The sequence below is a fragment of the Salminus brasiliensis genome, chromosome 17, assembly GCF_030463535.1.
Source record: "Salminus brasiliensis chromosome 17, fSalBra1.hap2, whole genome shotgun sequence".
NCBI lineage: Eukaryota > Metazoa > Chordata > Actinopteri > Characiformes > Bryconidae > Salminus > Salminus brasiliensis.
Genome location: NC_132894.1, coordinates 4075599 through 4096913, shown reverse-complemented (window position 1 = coordinate 4096913; position 21315 = coordinate 4075599). Strand labels below are relative to the sequence as shown.

The window sequence follows — 21315 nt, the reverse complement described above, 5'->3', positions numbered from 1 at the left end:
GAATTGCACTTCCTGCCTGTAGGGGGAGCCCAGGAGCCAAAAATACCAGTTTTTGCATAAAAATGCTTCATCTGGTCCACTTAATGCATGCATGAACTGTGTACATGTGCCCCTCAGGCCACTCAATGGGTTGCAGATGAAGCTTTCTTATGCTTTCATAGGAAAACCTCTGCTCTGAAGATGATCTGCCCTAGAATCAGGATTGCCCCTCCTTCCCTTTTCTGTCCTCTCCCTTATTGTAGAATAGGATCAGGTGACCTGTGGAAGAGATCGGCCACTCCTGCACTTTCTGCACCCTTTCCTCTGCTCATCTCAGTAACTGATGCATCTCTTTTCTTCTTCTCCTCCAGGTATGCCATTCCTCCCGAACACGGAAAGAGGCTGGAGAGGCTCGCGCAAGGTACCGTCTCACTCCTTTTACTCTCTGAGGTTGAGAGAGTGACGCTGTTGCCGTTGCGTCCAGCGTCTCTTTTTCAGGAAGAAAGTAGCACTCCTCTCAGAAAGCCTGTAATTACCGCTCCATTCTGGCCCCGTAACTTCGCTCCTGCCTCTGCTCTCACGTCTCAGCGATGGGGTGAGGGGGTGGAGCGCAGCGGGAGCGGCAAGTGGACCGTAAAAGTGTGTGGAGTGGGGAGGGGGTGTAAAAAGAGCTCGCATTTCCCTGAGAATTGCACGAACAGATGTCACACTTTCTCAGCACAGAACCTTTTCTTACGCCCGCGCCACGACAAGAACCACGGAGACGGCAGATGCTCCGCACGTTCCCTCTGGCAGCGAGCTTCCGGGGTGTGGATGGAAGAAAGTAATAGGCCGGAAGAGAGGGAGGGAGAGTGAAGATGACTAGGAGAGAGAAAGAATGAGCAGCAGAACTCTGAGAAAACTGTAGACTAAACAAATGGGGTGTGTGTGTGTGTGTGTGTGTGTGTGTGTGTGTGTGTGTGTGTGTGTGTGTGTGCGTGTGTGTGCGTGTTGCTATAAAACAGTGGTTAACAAAGAAAACTTATCTCTATGCTTCTCGTTTCTTGCTCTCTCTCTCTCACATCCTCTTTCACTTGTTTGCTCCCTCTCTTGCTCTTTCTCTTACCCTCCCGCACGCTATCTTGTTTCCTCTTGCTCTCTGTTCTCTCACTTTTTTCACTTTTTTTTCATTCACTTTCTTGCTTTTACGCTTTTTTTTGCTATGCCTCGCTTTCTCCTCATGCTCTCACTTTCTCGTCATGCTCTGTCTCGCTCGTGCTCTCTCGCTTTCTCCTCATGCTCTCACTTTCTCGTCATGCTCTGTCTCGCTCGTGCTCTCTCGCTTTCTCCTCATGCTCTTTCTCGCTCGCGCTCTCTCGCTTTCTCCTCATGCTCTGTCTCGCGCTCTCTCTCGCTTTCTCCTCTCTCTCTCATTTTCTCCTCATGCTCTCTCGCTCTCTCCCTCTCTCTCATTTTCTCCTCATGCTCTCTCGCTTTCTCCTCATGCTCTTTCTCGCTCGCGCTCTCTCGCTTTCTCCTCATGCTCTGTCTCGCGCTCTCTCTCGCTTTCTCCTCTCTCTCTCATTTTCTCCTCATGCTCTCTCGCTCTCTCCCTCTCTCTCATTTTCTCCTCATGCTCTCTCGCTTTCTCCTCATGCTCTTTCTCGCTCGCGCTCTCTCGCTTTCTCCTCTCTCTCATTTTCTCCTCATGCTCTCTCGCTCTCTCCCTCTCTCATTTTCTCGCTCGTGCTCTCTCGCTTTCTCCTCATGCTCTGTCTCGTGCTCTCTCTCGCTTTCTCCTCATGCTCTGTCTCGTGCTCTCTCCCTCTCTTGCTTTCTCCTCATGCTCTCTCGCTCTCTCCCGCTCTCTCATTTTCTCGCTCGTGCTCTCTCGCTTTCTCCTCATGCTCTGTCTCGTGCTCTCTCCTTCTCTCTCATTTTCTCGCTCATGCTCTCTCGCTTTCTCCTCATGCTCTTTCTCGCGCTCTCTCCCTCTCTCTCATTTTCTCGCTCATGCTCTCTCGCTTTCTCCTCATGCTCTTTCTCGCGCTCTCTCCCTCTCTTGCTTTCTCCTCTCTCTCACTTTCTCCTCATGCTCTTTCTCGCTCGCGCTCTCTCGCTTTCTCCTCTCTCATTCACTCTCGCTTTCTCCTCTGTCTCGGTCTCTTTCTCTTGCTTTCGTGCTCCTTCTATTAATTGATCTCTCCTGCCCCCCTCCCCCCCCCCCTCCCCATCCACGCTCTCTTCTTTCTTTTCCGTTCTCTCTTACATGATCACTCGCATTGCTTCCACTAATGTCTTCAGCCCCCGATAGATCAGTTGTATCCACATCCCTCACCTCTCCCACATTATCCAGTCAGGGCCACGCTCCCGTCTGCTTCGCTCCGTCTCCACACCCCTTTTTACTTAGCTTAATATCCCACTTAAAAGACAAAACGAAGCTTCAGGTTAATATCCCTCAAGGGAAAGTCCCGGAACGCCGGCCGCATCCTAATGCGGATTAATATCCGCCTCAGTCTGGCTCTTTCCTCACCTGCTCTATCTTCTCTCAGCATCTCCGCGGATAAAAAAGAGCTTCATCTAAATATCTCTTAAACACCACAGTTCAGCCCAGAGGTCACTGCATCTCCTTCACTCATCCAGGATCATCTTTCAGACTGAGGGTTTGAAGTGAACTTGTGGTTCTTTTTAGAGAAGCTCCCCTCCTGTGGTGCTGAATGGAAGCAGGAGTCGGTCGCCATGACGCCAGATCTTATCATCTTATTTATTATGCAAACCCACCAGTGATCCTTTTCTCCACCTTATTCTGCCACACCCACTTTCAAGAGGTTGTTTCCTCTGCTTAAGAGTTAGTTAGTTTCTAGTCATTTCCTGACCGATGGTTTGTGGTCGTATCGTTTCGTACCAACAGGCTTCTTAACGCTGTTCAGAACTGGTTAGAGCAGAGCTGACTAGATTTCAAACAGGGCACCATATCCATATCCAAAGAAGAGGACAGGAAACTGTGGTTGAATCATCTGCTCTTACCGTTTTGTGGTGGGAAAACCAACAGCAGAACCTTCCTTACCCAGGGAAATGCCTCGGCCATGAAGCTCCAGTGAAGCGGATGCGTCGGCCTTAGGGTGCAATATACTCCTCACTGTATGTTACTGATCTCTGAGGTTGTAATCTGCATGGGTGAATCCACTGTTGCACCTAAATTCTACAGAAAATAGTCAGTGATGGCCATGAGCATTGTTTACTGTTTACCAAAAAAATAAGCTGGATATGGAAATATGAGTTCTTTGGAGATTATTTGCCCCGTAACGCCCCACTTTCTCTGAATGGCTTACATATATACGTAAGCTTTCTCTGAAATATATATAATAGTGTGTGTGTGTGTGTGTGTATGTGTGTGTGTGTGTGTATATATATATATATATATATATATATATATATATATATATATATATATATATATATAGTGTGTATATTGCATATATATATATGTGTGTGTGTGTGTGTGTGTGTGTGTACATACGTACACATACGTTATATATATATTGTTTGTGTGTGTATATGTATAATATATAGTGTGTATGTATGTGTGCGTACATACATGTGTTTGTATTGTATTGTACTGTACATATATATTGTTTGTTTGAGACACACACACACACACACACACACACACACACACACACAATCTTAAATTTACCCCAAAGCCTCTCTTTCCCATTTGCCCTTCTTCATCTGCTTTAGTTTCCAGTAATCTTCCCCTCATGAAATCCTGGCACATCTTTCCGAACTTCACAACACACTTGGTGGACGAACACTGAGTGCAGCTAGACTCCCTGTGAATCGTGTGTCTTTGTGTGCGCAGAATAGCAGGAAATGATGATGGTTGATGACTGAAAGCTTTTTGACCGATTTAGCAAACCGACTGACCTGCACACACTCCGCTAGACACGGAAACAGCACCTCCCCAACCTCCCCAACAGCTCACACACACAGAGCTCACACACCAGTTCTTCTAATTTTTCATTTTTATATTTCATTTATGCATTTTTTTTTCCCCTATTCTTTAAATTTTTCTTATTTTTTATGATAATTGTGGATCTTTTGCCCTTTTCTTCTTTTTCTGCTTCAGAGGATTTTAAACTGAAAGCGCAGATGATTCAGAGATTCATTCGTTCGGTCTTGTTTTCTTTTCACGGTCTCTTCTTTCTTTTACATTATTTATTTCTTTAAAGCATCTCTATGCAGCGATTTTCCTCTGAAATAGTGGCTTCACGGTCATCATGATGCTCCTCTGACTGTAACTGGGAGAATAGCGCTGCTGCTTTAGGCTCGGTACACTGCTGCTATTCTATATGACTTTAGAGAAGCGGACCGGATAACACCCTCGAGAACTACATAACGCTGCGTAACCCGAGGCGTATTCGTGTAAAATCCTGTACAATTACTCTGCCGCCTCAGTCCACGTGCTTCTTTCACTTTCAGTGGCGGTTCTGAATCTCTCAGCTTGTCCAGAAAAAAAAAATAAATGTATCATTTAGTGGAGGCTTATAGCATGGGTAACACCTTCCTGACTGTAGGGGGAGCCCAGGAGTAAGGAATCCCTGTTTTCCATAGTGCTGCTTTAATTCATTTTCTATGTTAATTTAGGTGTGTGTGTGTGTGTGTGTGTTTTTCTTACAGTTCTGTGTGTGTTTCTGTTTCCTCTGTTCTGTAGGGTTTTTCCCGGGCAGCTCTCAGGGCTGTGATGCTTTTCTTCGTCACAAGATGACCCTCATCTCCCCCTCCATCCTGAAGAAGTACAGCATCCCCTTCGATAGGGTACGTAGAGTTTCTCCCTGCTGTTCTGAAGGACAGTTCCACTGATCCAGCATTTAGGAGTAATTAATGGAATACTTAAATAGTGTGAAATCAGGCAAAATACATAATTTACTCCCTGTTTTCATCCTCCACCATGATTCAGAGACTTGAGGCTAAAAGCCCCACCACAGTCCAAACCACTGACAACTAATGAAGGAGAGAATTGGTGTCTAGAACAGTGGGAATGTTCTAGAGCAGATGAAAAGGAACAGAGGCAGTTTGTTCTAGAATGGTGTGTATAAAGGGAGAGTTTTCCGAAGCTGGGCGAGTGGAGGGGGGGAGCTGGGCGAGTGGAGGGGCGAGCTTTCCGGAGCTGGGCGGGTGGAGGGGGGAGCTGGGCGAGTGGAGGGGAGAGCTGGGCGAGTGGAGGGGCGAGCTTTCCGGAGCTGGGCGGGTGGAGGGGAGAGCTGGGCGAATTTTCCGGAGCTGGGCGGGTGGAGGGGAGAGCTGGGCGAATTTTCCGGAGCTGGGCGAGTGGAGGGGGGAGCTTTCCAGAGCTGGGCGAGTGGAGGGGGGAGCTTTCCAGAGCTGGGCGAGTGGAGGGGGGAGCTGGGCGAGTGGAGGGGGGAGCTTTCCGGAGCTGGGCGAGTGGAGGGGGGAGCTTTCCGGAGCTGGGCGAGTGGAGGGGGGAGCTTTCCGGAGCTGGGCGGGTGGAGGGGGGAGTTGGGCGGGTGGAGGGGCGAGCTTTCCGGAGCTGGGCGGGTGAAGGGGAGAGCTGGGCGAATTTTCCGGAGCTGGGCGGGTGGAGGGGAGAGCTGGGCGAATTTTCCGGAGCTGGGCGAGTGGAGGGGGGAGCTTTCCAGAGCTGGGCGAGTGGAGGGGGGAGTTTTCCAGAGCTGGGCGAGTGGAGGGGGGAGCTTTCCAGAGCTGGGCGAGTGGAGGGGGAAGCTGGGCGAGTGGAGGGGGGAGCTGGGCGAGTGGAGGGGGAAGCTTTCCGGAGCTGGGCGAGTGGAGGGGGGGAGCTTTCCGGAGCTGGGCGAGTGGAGGGGGGAGCTTTCCGGAGCTGGGCGAGTGGAGGGGGGAGTTGGGCGGGTGGAGGGGGAAGCTTTCCGGAGCTGGGCGAGTGGAGGGGGGAGCTTTCCGGAGCTGGGCGAGTGGAGGGGGGGAGCTTTCCGGAGCTGGGCGGGTGGAGGGGGGAGTTGGGCGGGTGGAGGCGGGAGCTGGGCGAGTGGAGGGGGAAGCTTTCCTGAGCTGGGTGAGTGGAGGGGGGAGTTGGGCGGGTGGAGGCGGGAGCTGGGCGAGTGGAGGGGGAAGCTTTCCTGAGCTGGGCGAGTGGAGGGGGGAGCTTTCCGGAGCTGGGCGAGTGGAGGGGGGAGCTTTCCGGAGCTGGGCGGGTGGAGGGGGGAGTTGGGCGGGTGGAGGCGGGAGCTGGGCGAGTGGAGGGGGAAGCTTTCCTGAGCTGGGTGAGTGAAGGGGGGAGCTGGGCGAGTGGAGAACTGTATGAATAGAGGGAGAGTGATCTAGAACATTGTAAATAAACAGTGTGGATGATTCTGCTGGTTTGTGTTTTATTGGATAGACATATAGGGGGGGGGTTAGTGGTACCCCTGTCATTTTTTAGTGAAATCAGGAGCCCAGGTCAAATTCATCAACCCCTCCACCCCAAACCCGTCTCTGGGACAGAATGGCCAACCTTTTGCTTCTAGCTCTTCACCCACAGAACCCTTTCTTCTGCAGAACACTCCGGGTTTCACTGCTGGTATGAATAGCTAATGAACAACCCTTTGTCTTTGGTAAATGTTTCTATTCAGCCGTTGAATCTGGTTTAATTACTTGTGTAGAGAGTTTAGCAGAGATGCTAACCTAGCTAACTATCAGCTAATGGAACATGAAACGAGGGCTGCAACAAACGATATCAGTAATTGCCTGATCTCTGCTTCAGATTAAGCTGTTATTAATGGACCTGATAAAGCCATGAATCAGACGTTTCACTGTTAAGCTAAAATGCCCCGTTTTAGCCGCCCTGCTTCTGAAGCGCTGGTGTACTCCCCGCCAGCAGCTGCGTATAAAAAGCCAACGGTGAGACACACCTAGGGACTGGACCTTGTGCAAGGTGACGGACCGTCATTTGAATTGGAGAATAACGTTGTAGAGCAGTGTGGGTGTGGGCCAAAATGTGCTAGAACCGCATGAATAGAGGGTGATGGAGTGATCTAGAACATTGTAAATGTGATGGACGAGGTTCTAGAGCAGTGTGAGGAGGCTGAGCATTCTAGGACTGTCTGTATGAGAGAATCTAGAACTTGAATAGAGTGAGAAGGTTTTAGAACATTGTGAATTTAAGGAAAAATGTTCTAGAAGGAGAGCGTGAGCAGGTGTGTACAGGCCTTTGGTGGTGTTGTGTACCTCTGAGCTGCAGGTCTTCATCTTCAGCCTCGTTTTGAACTCCATTCTTCTCCATCTATTAACATTACCTTCACATTACGCCCGCTGTCTGACTCTGTGTTAGCATTAGCATTCCACTCTGCGCAAAAGCTGGAGTCAGAGAGAGGCCTTCCTTTACTCACTCTGCTAGAGAGGGAGGTGTGTGTGTGTGTGTGTGTGTGTGTGTGTGTGTGTGTGTGTGTGTGTGTGTGTGTGTGTGTGTGTGTGTGTTAGCAAAGCCGTCTCAAGTCACCCTCTGAGTAAAACTGTCTAAATGACTTAAGACTCAGTGATGGAAGAGGGTGTGTGTGTGTGTGAGAGAGAACCTCACTTTCTAATCCAACGTGCACCCAGACACACACACGTTCTGCAGCACTGGCCATGCTCGTGTGGGTGCTTTGATTAAATGGAGACACTTACTTATGCTTCAACACTGCAAAATGTATGAGCACACACACTCATTACACTCTCGATTCATCTCGTTTCAAAGTGTGTGTGAAAGAGAGAGCGAGAGAGAGAGAGAAAAGGGGAGGAGAGACCGAGACCGAGAGAGTGGAGACCCTGCATGCTAATGTTGGCGTGAGCAGTGCTGAATGTCATTGGTGGTCTGTAGGGTGGCACTTTAGCTGCAGATACACAAATCACCAGCGACGCCCCGGAGGGGACAGCTCGAGTGCTACATGGGTGGCTGGTGTGGACTCTTGTGTAAACTTCATGTCGTCTTTTTTTTTTTTTTTTTTGATGCCCAGTATCCAACATTATCAATACCAGTACTCGCCCATACCAGTCCCCAGTCCATACCCACCGATATCTAAACTAATATTGGTCTCTATACTGGATACCCATATCGATACCATGCTAATACTCGTCTATACTTGATGCCCTTGAGTAACTCAGTCCATATTCAATACTCATACCAATCCTATCAATACCCAGTACCCATGCCAATAAACATCCATGTTTAACTCATACCAGTACTCACCAATCCCCAGCCATACCCACCAATATCTAAACCAATAACAGAATCTGTTCTCTAAACCCATTCATAATCAGTACTCATCCGTATTCAGTACCCATATTCAATAACCATCTGTGCTCAATACTCATACCGGTACTCAAAACCATACCAAGATCCCCCAATACCATTAATGCATAATACCAGTGTATACTCATCTATATTCAGTACCTAAACCAATACCTATGCATGCCCATACAAGTGCCTAGTGCCCATAATTCGCTCTCCATAAGAGTACTCAATAGCAATACCCATCCATACCTATCCATACCAAATACCCATCCATACTATATATCCTACCCATCCCATCCATACTGAATACTCATCTGTAACCAATACAATACCCATACCCATACATACTGAATACTCTTCTAAACCAAATACCATACCCCTACCCATCCATACTGAATACTCATCCATACCCAATACCATACACATCCATACCGAATTACTCCTCCATACCCAAGACCATACCCATCCATACTGAATACTCATCTAAACCAAATACCATACCCCTACCCATCCATACTGAATACTCATCTAAACCAAATACCATACCCATACCCATCCATACTGAATACTCATTCATACCCAATACCATACACATCCATACCGAATTACTCCTCCATACCCAAGACCATACCCCATACCCGTCCATGCTAAATACTCCTCCATACCAATTACCATAGCCCTACCCACCCATACTGAATACTCCTCCATACCCAATATCATACCTATCCCATCCCTATTGAATACTCATACATACCCAATACCATACCTCTACCCATCCATACTGAATACTCATCAATACCCAATACCATACCCCTACCCATCCATACTGAATACTCCTCCATACCCAATACCATACCCCATACCCGTCCATACTGAATACTCATCCATACCCAATACCATACCCCTACCCATCCATACTGAATGCTCATCCATACCCAATACCATACCCATACTAATAATCAGTGATGCTTAATACCCATACTAGTGGTCATCAGTTTTATTTATACTCAATACCGTACCAATACTTATCCATTAGCAATACCGATCCATACCCATCCATGGTCAATATGTATACCCGTCCATACTCAATATCCACACCAGTACCCATTCATACTCTGTACCAGTCAGAGTGCACATCCATATCAGTATCAGTCTATACTAATCAATACCTGTACTCAGTCACTCTGTTAAACTTTTACTTTCTACTGTTCCCTCTCGCGCTCTCCCTCTCTTGCTCTCGCGCTCTCTCAGTATTAATTTCTTTGACTAATGTCCGCGTCTCATTAAGTTCGGCGAACTCCTCTGAACCCCCGTCAGCCCGTCGCTGCAAGGCTGCAGATTACACTTCAGTTTGCATCATTTCATTTTTCACAAATTAATCACTGCGTTCATTTCTCTCTCGCACTCGCTCACTCTCTCACTCTCTCACTCTCCCACCCCGCTGTATTGTTGGAGTGAAGGCCGCTCTCGGTGAGGAGCAGAGATTAAACTGGAGAGAATCTGTCTAATAGGGCCAAATGAAGTTCGCCGCCGAGTTTCCCATCGAAAGTTTCTCTCTTATCAGCCGTTCATGTTTTCAGCTTCTTCTCCCTCTGGTTTATCTTCATTGTTGGAGGTGAGGTTACCTGACAGTCTGCCGAGTGTTAAAAATAAACCTAGCTTTTGGTTTGGGTGTGTGTGTGTCCTCGAAAGCCATTCGGAGTTGTGTGTGTGTGTGTGTGTGTGTGTGTGTGTGTCTAGGATTCTCCTCAGCAGGCTGCCTCTATTTGTACGTCTGTGCCTCTACAGACTTGATTAGCCTCTCCTGTTTTTCCGCATGCAAACAGAATAGCAGTTAAAGGGGTAATCCACCATCTTTTCAGAATTTCTCGATAGTTCAGCGGTTGAGATGTAAACAGTCATTCGGAGTCGGGTTTGGTACGAAATGGTTCATTGTCGAGAATCTTGCCCACTCTGATATCTTTACAGTGGTGGTGAATGGACCCGGGCGTCACAGTGGCTACAGCACCATTTTATTTAAATGGAGATATGCTTGTTTCCAGATGTTTATATGTAATGTAATATTATCAGCTACATTTCTTTTAGGGACTATTTCACCCTACAACACTCTGCACGTATTCCTTCACCATAAATGGTTTATAAAGTATTTTTGTAAAAGACAAAGTCTTTATAAAACTGTGGTGAAACGGTGTCTCTGGCATCAGGCAGGGTATTTATAACCATTCTGTGTAATAACTTTCTGGGAGCTTTTAAATGTGTTAAATTCGCTTTAGACCACTGTGAACTATTCCATTCTAGGGAAAGGTTTCTCTATGATTGACCATTTGGAGCCAAAATGCTCTGAATGATTTATTTACAAGTGAAACAATTTAATTATAAAAAAATCAAAAATAAATAAAATTATGCAGATTTTTCTTTTTTTATATACTTTTTTAAATCAGTGGAATTCTCCTTTAGAGGAAGGCCTGTCTAAGAAGAAATGCATGTTAAGTACTGAAGGTTCCCTAAACGAGCAGCACACTGGCTTTTTAACCTTTAGAGGCCTTGATGTTTTCGCACCTTAATTCACCTACAAATTACTAAGTACTCATGGGAGACAGTCACACATGTCAGATGTTATTTTCAGAAGACTCTTGGCTAATCTAATATGTGAACATGAACAGATTTTAGATATTTGTATGAATTTGACCTTGTTTTGGTCAGAAATGTAATTTAACAATTTCTGTTAAGGCCTTTTTTCTTTTTCTTTTATTAAAGAACCTCATAAAATACCATCAGTACAAACAGACCCACTCCCTTTGACCCACCCCCCCCAATTCACACACTTACTTATTACTACAATCATTTCAAATGAATAAATACACCAGGGTTACACTCTCAGCTTCCATATTTTCCACTGGTGTCAAAAAGGGTTGCCAGATTATGTAAAATCTCTAAACGCTTGTTTTCCGAGGTATACATGTAATGTAATGTATCGGCTACATTTCTTTTAGGGACTATTTCGCCCTTGTGACACCCTACATGTATCCCTCCACCAGGAATGTCTTTGAATCTGTAAACAGACCCTTGAATGGGGTATCCCATCATCTCTAGTTTAAGACATTGCATAACCTCTGATCCATCGAGAGTAAGAAGAGGGAAAAGGATCAGTAAAAAGGCCAGTATGTGGCATCTACTGTTATTTAATTGGGCCAATTGCAGAACCCAATTATTATTATTATTTTTTAATAATATAAAAATAATTCACACTAAGCATTCTTGAGCTGAAAAAGCAATAATTCTGATGATGAAAGCATAGTTAACAGCAAGTATACCTTTAGCCTAATCGAGAAAAGCAAACCGACAACTGCTGAAGCTGCTCTGCTGATCTCAGAACAATGGGCTGACCAACCTCGGACCCAGTCCAGACCTCAATATCATTGAATGTGTTTGGTAAGACTTGGATGACAAGAAGCAGAAGACGCTTGCACTTCTAGACTAAACGTTGTAGGTGTGGAACAAGCACTCCCACCACCATGTTTAACAGGTTAGATAGTGTACATGTGGTGAAGGTGGAGCTTCTGGGCTTTTTTCTGATGAGAAGCTACATCCTGAAGGCTGGACATCTGCGCTGGACGTGTTTTTCGAGATTTCCTGCCGTCCTCTGAATTATTTGATTGACCTGGACACAATCCAAGGGTCTTGGTGTCTAGCAGACACACACACACACACACACACACACACACACACTCCTAAGCCAGAATAACCGATTGATCAGTGCAGTGTAAGAACTTTGTTAATGTCATGGCAGCCATTGACCTTCGGTGACCTACAATAATGCTCTCCAGCCAAGCGCAGCTAATTCAGCGAGTAAATCATAATCAGGCGCCTTTTGATTTTATTGATGGTAAACTGAGCCGGGCGACCGAGTGAGTGAGTGAGCGAGCGGGCACAGAGGCATGCGGAACAGAAGTACAGCTTACATTCAGCCCTAATTCATCTAACTTAGTTTCTAATGGATGCCACGCAGCCGCTGAGCCGAGCCGTTTCTGGGGACCCTCACATCTCCGGAAGCGACGGCAGAGCTGAATGAGGGGGGAGGGGGACCACGAGCGAAATGAAAATATTCATTTGCCAAGGCTGGCTAACCCTAAACGCCACGCTCTCTGAGTCTACACTTAATTGCACTTGTATTGCCTCAAATAGCGTTCTAGGAGTGGAGCTCCGAGGCAGCTTGGAGACTGCGAGAGAGAGAGATGGAGGGAGAAAAGGGAAAGATGGGGGACGAGTGAGCAGGAGATGGATAGAGGGGCAGTGGGAGAAAGTTGAGGTCAATGGAGAGAGTATAAGATAAAGTTAAAGGAGAGGGATGAAGAGGAGGAGGAGGATAATATGACTAGAGATGAGGATGGTGCGAGAGATGGTTAAGGAGAGTGTAAAAGTAGATGGAGAAATGTGGAGCTGGATAAATAGGGTGGAGTCAGAGGAACATTAGAGAAAGCTGAGCTGAGGACTGAGGGTGATAAGTAGTGAGAAGAAGTGGTGGAGAAAGCTGGAGGGAGGAGTTGCTGATCTGTCTGATGGTGGAGCATCAAATCAAAAAAGGGTGGAAAAATGAATAAATGGAAGAATGGTAGAAAGGATGGATGGATGGATGGAAGGAAGAAAGGAGGTGTGGAGGGAAGGTCCGATGGATGGATGGATGGATGGATGGATGGATGGATGGATGGAAGGAAGGTTGGATGGATGGAAGGAAGGAAGGAAGGAAGGAGGTGTGGAGGGAAGGTCCGATGGATGGATGGATGGATGGATGGAAGGAAGGTTGGATGGATGGAAGGAAGGAAGGAAGGAGGTGTGGAGGGAAGGTCCGATGGATGGATGGATGGATGGATGGAAGGAAGGAAGGAGGTGTGGAAGGAAGGTCGGATGGATGGATGGATGGATGGAAGGAAGGTTGGATGGATGGATGGAAGGAAGGAAGGAAGGAGGTGTGGAAGGAAGGTCCGATTGATTGATGGATGGATGGATGGAAGGAAGGTTGGATGGATGGATGGAAAGTTGGATGATTGGATAGATGGATGGAAGAAAGTGTGGAAGGAAGGTTGGATGGATGGAAGGAAGATTTGATAGATAAATGAGTTGGAGTAATAGTAGAAAGGGAGGTGGAGGAGAAGGAAGGACTAATAGGTGGATGAATGGTAAAATGGAAGAAAGGGTGGTGGGACAGAACATAGATAGAAGGATGGATGGATTAATGGACTGAGAGTTGGGGGGAAGAAGGCTTTGATTGATGGATGGATGGATGGATGGAAGGTTTGATAGATAAATGAGATGGAGGGACGGTAGAAAGGGTGGTGGAAGAGAAGGAAGGATTACCAGATGGGTGAATGGACATACAGTGAAAAGAAAGAAAGGGTGGTGGGGACAGAATGGTAAAAGGAAGGGTGGAAGGATGGGTAGATGGAGGGACAGGTGGATGAATGAATGGATGGTTAAAGAGGTTTTTTGTAAAGGTGTGTGTGTTGACGTTCTTTGTTCTGCTGTCTCTTGTTCAGATCACTCAGGAAGCAGGCGAGTTCATGATCACGTTCCCGTACGGCTACCACGCTGGCTTCAACCACGGCTTCAACTGCGCAGAGTCCACGAACTTCGCCACGCTGCGCTGGGTCGACTACGGCAAGATGGCGACACAGGTGGGTAAACAACTCAAACCAGGGGTTCACACTTTTCATTCTCCTCGTTTACTTGAGTAGAACCAACAGATTGCAACACATGTTGGTGCTGGATTTCACACATGCTAACATGCAAGCTGGGGGGGGGGGGTTCTAGCCAATGAGTAGCGAGTCTGGCTCCATTTTTGACTTTGATTGCAAGTTTAACAACAAGGCGGACAGCTCTTCTTCGTTTCTGTAGAACAGAAGGGAGTGGAACCACGAACTCCGAACTGGTTCTAGCTCCTGGGTGTTTTGCTCAGTTGTGTGTGCAGGTGGTTGATTAGTACATGATGCAGAGCACAGCAGGGGCCGGTTTGTGGCAGTGCTTCCCTGCAAACAGCGTTGACTTCACCCCTCGTCGGCACCAGCAGGTGGTGCTACAGTGCTGGGGACAGAGTGCAAGGGAACAGCTTAATCCTCTGTCCTTCTCACTCGCCCTCGCTCTCTCTTTCTCTGCTGTTTCTCACTTTGTCTTCATTTCTAGGTTTCTGTTTTTCTTCTTGCTCTTTCTCATCTGTCAGAATCTGGAGATTTTCACCCTTCTGATCGTTTTTCAGATCAATCGGAGTATATTAAACATATATTTATTTATCTGTTAATCCGACTCCATGCGCAATCTAGTACCATATACTCATCAGCGACTCAATCTGAAAGGGTTCCGTCAATAGCCAATGAAAATGTAAGCATGAAAAGGAGGGAAGGTTTGATGGATGGATTGTGAAAATACTTAATAGATTGATTTACGGATAGATTAAAGGATAAATGGAAGGAAATAAATAGACTTATGGACACCTGGATCAACATCCATTGCAAATGCTCACATGCAGCTACAGTCTAGATCCTGTACAGGAGTATTGTTGATGCAGTAGGACAGATAAACATGAACCTATTGACACCATGCCTAATTCAGTAGCATTGAGCTGTGGAGCAGTGGAAGAACTGTGTTCTCTGGAATGATGGTGGTGGTGGTGGTGCTCCATCCAGTACTTTTAAGATGGTTTGGTGGTGATCATCCAGTCATCCTGACTTCAATCAAATCCTCACAGCAATGCTGCTCCAAAATGTAGTAGAAAACCTTTTTCCCTGGACAGTAGAGATGGTCACTCCAACAAAAGCAGGATAAAAACCCTTGATTTCAGAAGAAACAGTGAATGAGCTGGTGTCCCAATACTTTTGTCCATATTGTTTGTGTGTGTGTCTCTCTCTCTCTCTCTCTCTCTCTCTCCGTGTCCAGCTCTCCACAGCTGTTGTCAGTAAAGTGGGTGAAATGGGAGAACAGTACAGCGAGTCATTATTTCAGTTTTGCCGCTGCGCCTCCTAATGGAGGAGCTCATTAGTGGACTCTTTGTAGAGACGGGCTGCAGGGCTCCTGAAGGAGATGTTTCAAACGGGCAGATAAATGATCTCCGCTCGGCGCACATGACTGCCGTCCAGCGCGGGAACAGACGAGCCTGGACGACGACGCTTGTGTTTAAGGCTAATTAGCGACTAATTCGTTCTGGCCTTGCCTCGGATTCGGACGACCTCATGCGTTCAGTATATTCAGATTCCTATCTCGGGCTGATGTAGATCGTCCTATAGGGTTACCGGTTGCCATGGCGATGCAGGATACGCACCGTTTCCTGTAAAGTGGCCATTCTCATGTGTCCGGTTGTCATGGCGGTAGGCAGAACCTAAACGCTGTTGATGCCTGTTATGGGCATTCCCTAATCAGCCTGTATGAGTGATGCTCCGGCCTCGTTACGTTCTGAGGCCTGAAGGGCAGAACCTTGCTTTCAGGAGCGTTCTCCATGTTTACATACTCACTATCTCGGTGTAGAACTGCATAGAGGCTTCATGACATATTGATCTAAAGGTGGATTTTGTGTATTTGTAAATTACAGTTTAATAATTTTTACTATGTAATAAAATACATTATATATGGAATATTGGAAATTAAAGAAATGTAGTTTATTACACTGACCGGCCACTTTCTTAACACCACTACTCCATTCCACTTCCCATATAGGAGCATTGTGTAGCTCTATAATTCCGGACTACATCCATCTGTTTCTCTGTAGACTCTGTTACCAGCCTCCTCCTCTCACCCTATATGTTCGTCATTGCTCAGGCCACCACAGCACTGACCACCACAGAGCAGCCTGTAGTATTTTTTGGCTGGTGGGTCAGCAGTCTCAGCACTGTAGTGACACGGACTGACCACAGGGGCAGTGGTGGCTCAGCGGTTAGAGCGCTGGGATATCGATAACAGGGTTGTGGGTTCGATTCCCGGGCTCGGCAAGCTGTCACTGTTGGGCCCTTGAGCAAGGCCCTTTACCCTCTCTGCTCCCCGGGCGCTGGAGTTGGCTGCCCACCGCTCTGGGTGTGTGTGTGTACTCACTGCCCCTAACACGTGTGTGTTTGAGTGTGTGTTCACTACCAGATGGGTTAAATGCGGAGGACACATTTCGCTGTACAGTCCACACTGTACAGTGACGAATACGTGCACCTTTATCCTTTATCCTTTATCCACCATGGTGGTGGTGTGTGTTAGTTGTGTGTGTTGCGCTGCTGGTATATCTGGTAGATCAGACACAGCAGTGCTGCTGGAGTGCTTAAACACCGCAGCATCACTGCTGGACTGAGAATAGTCCACCAACCAGAGACATCCAGCCAACAGCGTCCTGCTGGGCGGCGTCCTCTGGGCAGTGTCCTGACCTGTAAAGGGTTCCTTGAAGGTTCCTCTAAGCACCTTAAGAGATTCATCCACCGTTTCAAACTGAAGAACCTTCTATTTTTAACAGCGTGGGAGTGTCTAAAAGAGCGGACAGTGAGTGGACAGATCTGCCATGTCTGATCTACCACCAACAGGCACTACTAACACACTCTCCACCACCATGGTGGTCAGTCAGGGTCACTGCAGTGCTGAGAATGCTGACCCACCAGCCAAAAAACACTGCAGTCTGCTCTGTGGTGGTCAGTCCTGTGGGGTCCTGAGCAATGAAGAACCAACAGGGTGAGAGGAGGAGGCTGGTAACGGAGTTTGATGCAGTCTGGAATATTAAATGCACCAACACACAAAGGTTGACCAGTGTGTGTCAGTTTTGTCACAGTGTTGCCAGATCCTCTGAGGAATGTCCCCCACACTTCTTGTTTCCTCCCAGTCTGCAGTTCAGCTCCGAAAGTACAGTAACTCCAATCAGCGCTGCTCTGGAGATGTAGTGCGGATATTGCTTTGTGGCTAGCGCTTGCTGTTGGGGTTATTAACACAACCCTCTCTCACACACCTATATGGAGCTGTTCACTCTCGCCTGTCTTCGCAGTGGAATGTTTTCCGTAATTGAACACAAGCTCCTCGGTGTGGCGGCGGCGAAAAAAAAGGGGCCGGGCGCAACACAGTGGGCCGACCCTCTGGAGGAAACGAGCTGTAGTTCCATCTCTCTCCTCTTTCCCTCTCCTTTTCCACTCTGCTGCTGATAAGTGCTCCCTCAGTGTGTCGTGATTGCCCGCCGTTAGCGCAGAGAGAGAGGGGGAGAGAGCACCTGCCAGGCCTGAACCTCAGACTGACGCCAGCTCTGTGGCAGGACACGTCACCTGCACACGGAGGCTGCTATTCTATTGGTGTTTTCGCCGCACCTGTTCAGGACTAACCTGGAGGCTGGTTCAAGGAGAAAGGAGAGGGAGTCACGATATGTAGCATTTAATGATGATCACACTTGATAGTTGAAGTTGGCACCTCCTCCTCTTCTTTTTCTTTGTTTTTGACACCTTTTAATTTAGCCAAGGCACTTAGTGGGAGAAACCGTGAGCTGCTTTCGCTGTGCTGTGCTGTTTTCTGAAGGAGTTCTAAAAAAAAAAAAGTAGATTAACCTGGATCTCCTGCTTATCTTCTCTGTCTTGTGAATGTGTTGTTTTGTTATATTAAGCTTGCCAATAGAGGGGATGCAGTGACGTGGCGATCCCGCTGCAACGCGTCCCCTATAGTCGGACCGAGTGGCGTTCATTAAGGGAAAACGGCCAAACCGGGAATGAACCAAACGTCTTAACTTGAGCAGACAAGGAAGTTGGGCTCGACAGCGATCCGTCCAAATTACCAAGGAATTAATGATCCATGGACAACGATGTGTAGCCAAGAACGTCCAACTGCTAACTGAGGCTCAGATCACATCTGTTTAGGGGATAAAGCCTCATGTCTGAGAGCACAGGGTCGAGTGAACGGTCTTGGGGGTGTTTTCCACTGTTTTCAGGCTCATTTAGCAGACTGGCTCATCCAGGGTTGCTAGACCCCCCCCCCCCCCCCCCCCCACACCCCCCCTCCTTACTCGAACTTGAATGCAGCTAAATTCACAACTACAGTGGGCTCGGTGTTGTCTCACCACTCTGTGAACTCCCGCATGTTTCGTTGCTCTAGTTTGAATAGATTAGAATTCATATACCTCTAATCTTAGACTTAGACTCGGACTTCTTACTAAAACCAAGTCAGTATGGAGACCATAACACTCTACTCTTCACCCAAGTCCTCTCAGAAGAGGAGGAGGGTCTTCAGTCTGGGTTTGAAGACAGCGAGTGTTGGACTCTCGGGTGCTGTTCGGACACTCAGGTGAAGTTTGTTCCACCACTTCGGGGCAGGACAGAGCAAAGTTGGGACTCTCGCTTCCGTGGATCTTAAAGGATGGCGGGTCGAGCCGAGCCGAGCCAAGCCGTACTTGAAGCTGGAAGGGCTCTTGGTGAAGATCAGCTTTTGACCATCGCCATCAAGTACGGCGGGGCTGGCTGGTCCAGTCTTGGCTTTGTAGGCCAGAGTCAGGGGGTTGAATCTGATGAGGGCAGCAGCTACAGGAAGCCAGTGAACAGTCCAGCAGCTCTGTCTGGCTGGGGTTGAGTTTGAGGTGGTGAGCCGCCATCCAAGAAGAGAGACGTCCTGAGATGAGTGTGTCAGAAGGTGGGAAAGAAAGGATGAGTTGAGTGGCGTTGGCGTAGCATCTCTTCCCTTTAGCTTTCAGCAGTCTGTAGAAGCTCATTGCTGGGCGGCTTTATATACCCCTTTAGCCCACACCTGCTCTTAGGCATGGTTCCATTGATTGATTGGAACACCTTATTTGCATGTCTTAGTCATGGAGGTATGACCTGGTTACAGTTGATCCTGAATGCGGCGGCTCGGGTGCTGACCGGGACCAAAAGAAAAGGGCGCATTACAGCACCCCTATGTTCTGCTGTGCAGCAGTGCCTGTTCATTATACCTCCATGCATCCTCACCAACAATAACACACACTGTGGGATTGTGAGGTCGATGTTAAGGTTATTTCGCACCAGTCGTGATTTCAGACTGGCTTGCTCTCGCCATGTGGGGCTTCTCTCCGAAAGCTCCAGAGATCCTGGGCTTCTGAGAACGTTTCTAATAGCTGGCTCTCTGTCTGATCTAATAAGGGTTTGTTTGTGGAGGCGATGGCATGTTTCCTCTGCAGTGACGTGGAATCCTTTCAGCTCAGTGGCTCTGAGAGAAGCTTCTGATTATGATGATGACGATGATGCGGAATAGAAAGCTCGCCGGGTCCAAACAGAAGGAGCTGAGAGTGGCAGGATTGTTCCAGTCCATAGACCTTCAACAGCGCTCCTTTTGTTGATTGTATGAAGCTAATTTCCAATAAATCACAGGCCATTGTGTCTGCTAGAACTTGACTAGAGTGTGGGGTCTTCAAAGATGGTTGTTTCCAGACGAACGCTTTAATTCCCCCCGACTTATTTAAGAAGCCTGTGAGAAGCGCCTAATTTTATATTGTTGTGAAGTTCGGATCATCAACCAGCTTCAGTCCAGGAAAGTGTGTAGCTGTGCACTCTGAGGCAACTCCTACATCAGCAGTCCAAAAATAAACACTAGTGGCTGCTTGTTCAATTAGTGCTAGGCTGGAGAGCCTCACTTTATCCATATTTCTACTTTCTGTCTAAACAGGCCCTCTTGTTGCTGAATGCAATCAAATCCTCACAGCAATGCCCCTCCAAAATGTGTATATATAAAGCCCCCCCCAGCATTGAGCTGTGGAGCAGTGGAAGAACTGTGTTCTCTGGAATGATGGCTGGAGCTCCATCCAGTACTTTTGAGATGAGTTGGGGAGTTAGGGATACAATGGAGTGGGGTTCATCTAACATCCTGACCTCACTAAGGTTGCTGAATGCAACCAAATCCTCACAGCAATGCTCTTCCAAAATCTAGTAGAAAGCCTTCTTCCCTGGACAGTAGAGAGAGATACTCCAACAAAACCAAGTTGATTCAGTCAGAAACAATGAATGTGCAGGTGTCCCAATACTTTTGTCAAAATGAGGTAGCTCTGATTCATATTGCTTTTGGACATTTGTGTGTGGGTGTGTGTGTGTTTCTGTCTAAACAGGCCCTTGTAGCTTGGATGCAGTGCAAATATAAACCTTTAGATGCATGGAAGTACACTATATGGACAAAAGTATTTGGACACCTGCTCATTTGTGGTTTCTTCAGTTTTTTTAAATGCTGCACTTAACGTGGTTCTTCCTTCAGGCCTCACTTTGCCAATTGGTGCTTGGACCCCTGGGAATCGCCACTTGCAGCTATATCTTAGTATGTGTTCAGTTAACCAGGACTAACGAGGCTCTCTGTGTAATGCAATACGTGAAACATACTAAAGGATGTCTTTCTGTCTTCTGTCTCCTCAGTGCACGTGTCGCAAGGACATGGTGAAGATCTCCATGGACGTTTTTGTCCGTTGTCTGCAGCCGGAGCGCTATGAACTGTGGAAGCAGGGCAAGGACACCGCACCGCTGGACCACCAGAAGCCCACCGTACTCACCAGCCCCGAGCTGGAGCACTGGAGGAAGAACCGGGTCACCTTCAGAGAAAAGATGCTCCGCAGGTGAGGAACCGACAGCATTGATTTCTGTTGTTTTACGACAAGGCAGCGTTTTGAGAACACGCTCTTGGACAGACGCCCCCTGGAGAAATCTGCCATGGTTATAGGCACAGGGAGGCAGAAACTTCACCAGTACCCATTTTCAGGAGCCGGAAAGTCTTGATTTGAAGATTGGCTGTTTTTTGGCTTATGTCGTTTTATATAGGAAAATATGATGGAAAGAAATTAATTAATTTTTTATATTAAAATTAATTACAAATTAATTACAAATGAATACAAGCTTTGGTATGTATGTGTTTATTTAGTTATTATTTAACATGTATTATTTTTAATTATTATATTGTCTCACTGTGCTGTCTTGTGCTTAATTTCCTTAGGAATCAATAACCTATTGACCTGTCTAGCTATGTAATATGATAATGTATAAATGGTCGCAAAAGCATCTTTTAAAATTTATTTATTTATTTATTTTTTATAAAATTTGACATATTTGGAAAAAAGGCTAGCTGCTTATTTGATTATTTATTTAACCTTTATGACAAATATAAATGGTTAAAAA

The 21315-nt window shown here is 47.0% G+C and overlaps 1 protein-coding gene across 1 annotated transcript in view; it reads left to right on the top strand.

Annotated features, from left to right (window-relative positions):
• Nucleotides 1-20763, top strand: part of kdm4b (lysine (K)-specific demethylase 4B) — a 38662-nt gene extending 17899 nt beyond the window's left edge. The window contains exons 6-9 of the mRNA XM_072659778.1: nucleotides 351-400; nucleotides 4673-4776; nucleotides 13741-13878; nucleotides 20563-20763. Coding sequence (XP_072515879.1) covers nucleotides 351-400; nucleotides 4673-4776; nucleotides 13741-13878; nucleotides 20563-20763 — 493 coding nt within the window. The remainder of the gene's footprint in view (nucleotides 1-350; nucleotides 401-4672; nucleotides 4777-13740; nucleotides 13879-20562) is intronic.
• The last annotated feature ends 552 nt before the right edge of the window (nucleotides 20764-21315 follow it).